The 4,569-nt window shown below is 38.6% G+C and overlaps 1 protein-coding gene across 1 annotated transcript; it reads right to left on the bottom strand.

Moving 5' to 3' along the window:
- Positions 1–3,080: 3,080 nt before the first annotated feature.
- Positions 3,081–4,025, bottom strand: LOC132773091 (olfactory receptor 5AR1-like). The gene has a single exon (XM_060772044.2). The coding sequence runs from the start codon at positions 4,023–4,025 to the stop codon at positions 3,081–3,083; it is 945 nt and encodes a 314-aa protein (XP_060628027.2).
- Between the last annotated feature and the right edge of the window lie 544 nt (positions 4,026–4,569).

Genomic DNA, 4,569 nt, shown 5'->3' with positions numbered 1-4,569 from the left:
TCACATTTATTTTCTGCAGTTTCAGTTACCCATGGTCATCTCTGACAAGAAAATGGAAGTTTTTGTGGGCCTCTCTCAATCCTCCAGTGCAATTCTATGGTACGCTTGGATCAGAAATTGATCTCTTATTTTCTGCTTGTTTTGCAAGCTTCTGTTGAAGAAGTGAGGACAGTAAAGTTGGGAGCAGATTGCTTTCTTCCCACTTTCTGGGGGAGCAGGTGAAGGGGGGGGGGACTCCTCCTGGATACAAGAAACATTGTTCCACCACTATCCCTTTAGTAATGCATTAGGTTTAAGTAGTTTATTTGATGCATTTGTTAACCGCCATTCTCAGCCCTTTAGGGCGACTCATGGCGGTGTACAACACATATAAAAAGGCAATTTACAAAAAGGCAATTACAACAACATATTAACAATACAACAATTACAAAGTTACACTAAATAATCCACTTCGTCTCATAGTAGAATCATAACCAATCTCATATTCCTTGTTCCATTCCAGTCATCTTTACCACATTGTTATAGTACTTAATTAAATGCCTTCTCGAACAGCCATGTCTTAAGGCTTAACTATAGTTAACTATGATATGAAAATATAGAGTTCAGTATTATCTAGGGATGTGCACGATACCGTTTTATGTTACCAGGTTCTGCTTCCCAGTGTGAATCTGACATATGAGTTGTTGTAGGTTTTTGTCAACCTGGCAACCGGACTCCTTGAAATGGGGTGAGGGGACCTGAAGGTCGGCCATTACAGACCACGCAGTGGCCAAACTCGGGCTGTATCTGGCTGCCATGTGAGAAGAGCAGCCACGCAGGGTGGTTCTCTATTAGTCTTGCCAGAGTCAAGAATAAGAAGAAACCAAATCATGTGTCTTTTTGCAAAGCTGGGCTATATACACCAGGGCAAGCTCTTCCATTTTTCTGTGGCATCCTGGCATTTGAGAGAGAGAGAGAGAGATCGTGTGCTAGCTAGCTTCGTGTTTTGTCTCAGTGCTGTCGCTGCTTCTTAGTGTTTAGAGGATCGCTTTTTGAGAATTCCAACCTTCTGCATTAAATTTTCCTAGTTAATATCTTTCTTATAGTCCTTTTATTTTACTAATTTTGCTAGGGAGGAGTGGGTGGAGTTGCTACCATGTTTACCCCAAGCTTTCAATTAAAACAGAAAACAACAACCTACATGGGTAAAATTTCATGAGACTAGTTGGCTTACACTGCTGTAGGCAAACAATGCATTTGTAGTCCTGAAGTATGTTAATGGAAGGAAATAGTTTATAGTATAAACTTGAATACACACAATGGGAAATAAATGTTTGGCCCATTTGGTAATACACTCATTAACCATGTTGAGGTTTTCACAGTGTTCCATGATAGCTGGATGCTGCTGGAAAAGGGAATAAGGAAAGAAGCAATGAGACAGTATCTATGTTACCCGAATACACAATTTATTTCAAAAACATAAGTACATTTGTAGTCTTCGGCTTGGGCTAGTATGATTTGCCTAAAGGTATTAAAAAGGGAACATTAGGGAAAACATACAAGAACAAATATTGAAATCTTGGTGAATGTGTGTGAATAGCAAGTAAGGGGATTGTTGGGTAACAGAAGTTAGGTACATGTCAGAAAAACAACCAGAGTGGAGGAAGTAGTGAAAAATCAACTGAGATATCACCGAAGATTAAAAACAGATTGGCATCGTACTGTATACGAAGCTAAATCAAACCAACTATCCTATTAAATTCATGCTGGTTTTGGATCCACAATTCCTGGTTTTTGTATGCTTTTTTGTTGTTACAAGTTTAAATTAATGCATCTTCATGATATAACAGCAGTCCCGTATCTAAAGGTCTTGTCAATAAACATACAAAACTTTTTAAAAACCCAAATACAGGTAAGTGCTTGGAGAGTCAGAAAGGTGTAAGGTAGACCTTAATTAGAAAGAAAAATCTGAGTTGAAGATATTACTTATTTTCAAGGCGATGATGTTAGAAAAAAACCCTGCTCTTTGAGGAGAGTTTGCTGTGTACTGGAAGATAATCTTTCATACTGGGACATCAGAACCGCATATATTATTCCAATGACCGGAATATACTTGTACTGGATAGCAATCACTTTTACCTACAAATTTCCAAAAAGTAATGAGATTCCGGAGCCAAAGGACCAAATAAACCCATTCAAATGCCATTAGCTATAGTATACATGGCCTATTAGGTATGCACTTTACCAGAAAAGAGAAAAATATAAAAAAGAGACACTCTGAATGCAGAGTTACAAAGCATGAAGCAATTATTTGAAGTAGGCAGTATTCACAGTTGCTAGGTTTCAATAACCATATCAATGCTTTTTATTATTAGGAAGGCAGAATCAGAATTAGTGCCAACAATGTGTAAGTAAACCCGTGCCCTGATTCAGCCATTCTAGTCAATATGTGAAAGGGATTTTGCACATGTGAAATAGATGATCTACATAATAAAGACTTCATAAGATTTTACTCCATTCAAAACAGTAGCGTACAATCTACTGCTTTTGTCTCTATACATAGAAACTCATAAAAGGATCTTGCCAGGAACAGCACTATGTTCATTCATACAACTAATCAAATGTATTTTCAGAAGTACAAGACAGTATGTATGGAAATAGGCACAACAATGTGAAATATGGATAGCTGGTTTATTCTTCTTGGTCTTAATATAGATGTGTTACATCTGCATCAAAGTACTACATCCACTGCTAACTGTAGCTGTACTCCTTTATGAAGGAATACCCTTATCTCTGAAACCAGCACACAACAAGCTGCAGTCTACAAACTTCTTATTCTGATGTTGTTTGCAGCTGACCTTATGATTTACTACAAATGAATATGAAATTGCAAAATAAATTGCACACTGGTAGTAGCATGAGAAATCTGTGGTGGAATTCTTTCACTCCATAAGTAGTGGAATTCTGAGAACAATTTTGAAATGGAAAGAAATAATGCAGAAAAACAACATTTTAATTAAAGATAGTTTTCTCTTCCTTTCCTCCTCCCTCTCTCTCACACACACATACAGACACACAAGCAGGGGGATGAATGCAGCATCTCACATTCGTAGAGCATTCAGCTTATTTTTGATGACTTTTCCAAAAGCTTCTTTGACATCCTTATTCCTCAAGCTGTAGATCAGGGGGTTGAGCATGGGAATCACCACAGTGTAGAACACAGAGGCCCATTTGTCTTGATCCAGAGAATAAACAGAAGAGGGTCGCAGATACACAAAAATTGCAGTGCCATAGAACAAGGTGACGACAATAAAATGGGATCCACAGGTAGAGAAGGCCTTGAGTCTCCCAGAGGCAGAGTTCATTCTGAGGACAGCTGCTAGGATGAAGATGTAAGACACAAGAATGATTGAAAGAGAGCTCATCCCAACAAAGCCAGCAAATACAAAAAGAAGGAACTCATTGACATGTGTGTCAGAGCAAGAAATTGCCAAGAGTGGAGGAACATCGCAGAAGAAATGATTGATGAGATTAGAGCTGCAGAACCATAAGTTGAAGGTAGCTGTTGTGTGTATAATGGCATTAGTTGTGCCACCAATATATGATCCAAATAAGAGCCGGACGCAGAGAGACTTAGACATAGCAGAGGAATAGTACAGTGGTTTGCAAATGGCCACATAACGGTCATAGGCCATCACTGCCAAAATGTAGCACTCCACATCTACAAAGACAGCAAAGAAGTAAAGCTGAGTAATGCAACCAGGGAAAGAAATGGTTCTGCGATCAGATAACAAGTCAGACAACATTCTGGGGGTGATAGCAGATGAGTAGCAGATATCGCAGAAGGACAAGTGCCACAGGAAGAGATACATTGGGTTGTGAAGTTGAGCACTGAATGAAATCAGAAGAATCATGCCCAGGTTCCCCACAAAATCAATCAGATAGACAATTAGGAATCCTACAAAAAGTAGTATCCGCACATGTGGATTATTTGCGATGCCTAGAAGGATGAATTCAGTGACAGTGGTAGTGTTTCTTTCGAACATTTTCAGAAAAAATTAAGATACACTGAAGAGATGTAAAAAGCAACTTCTGTGATCCATGGATTTGGGAGGCAGGGTTGTTTTCAGCAAATTAACAATGGCAGATTCCCTCTTCTTAACACTTTAAGTGTTTTGGGATATATAAATCTATGAAATAGTTGCTAAGTTCTCAATTATTCTAGAAGGCTGATCATGTCAGAAGTTCACCTTACCCTGGTTATTTCTCAAGACTTTTCAATATCCAGAACAGCCAAAGAAGCTTTCTTTTCCTCTTTCCCTTGTACAGGTGACAGATGGAAACTCCAAGGTTTTGTCCACCGAGTGTGCAAGCATTCTGCAGATACAAGCAACCTTCTGAGTGTCTTTAGATTCTCAGTTACAATAGGTACTGTTTATTAGGCACTGCATATTAATGACGTAGTTATCATGAAGTAGGAGATGCAGAGGCTAAAAGGTTTGGCCACCCAAGGGATCTCTGATTCCCTTATCAGAAGATTCATGTTTTGCATATAGATTGTTTTGAGTGATATACTTTTCCATTAAATTG

Source organism: Anolis sagrei, chromosome 1, assembly GCF_037176765.1.
Source record: "Anolis sagrei isolate rAnoSag1 chromosome 1, rAnoSag1.mat, whole genome shotgun sequence".
Classification (NCBI taxonomy): domain Eukaryota; kingdom Metazoa; phylum Chordata; class Lepidosauria; order Squamata; family Dactyloidae; genus Anolis; species Anolis sagrei.
Note: the sequence above shows the minus strand (reverse complement) of the source record. Positions and strands in the feature narration are given on the sequence as shown.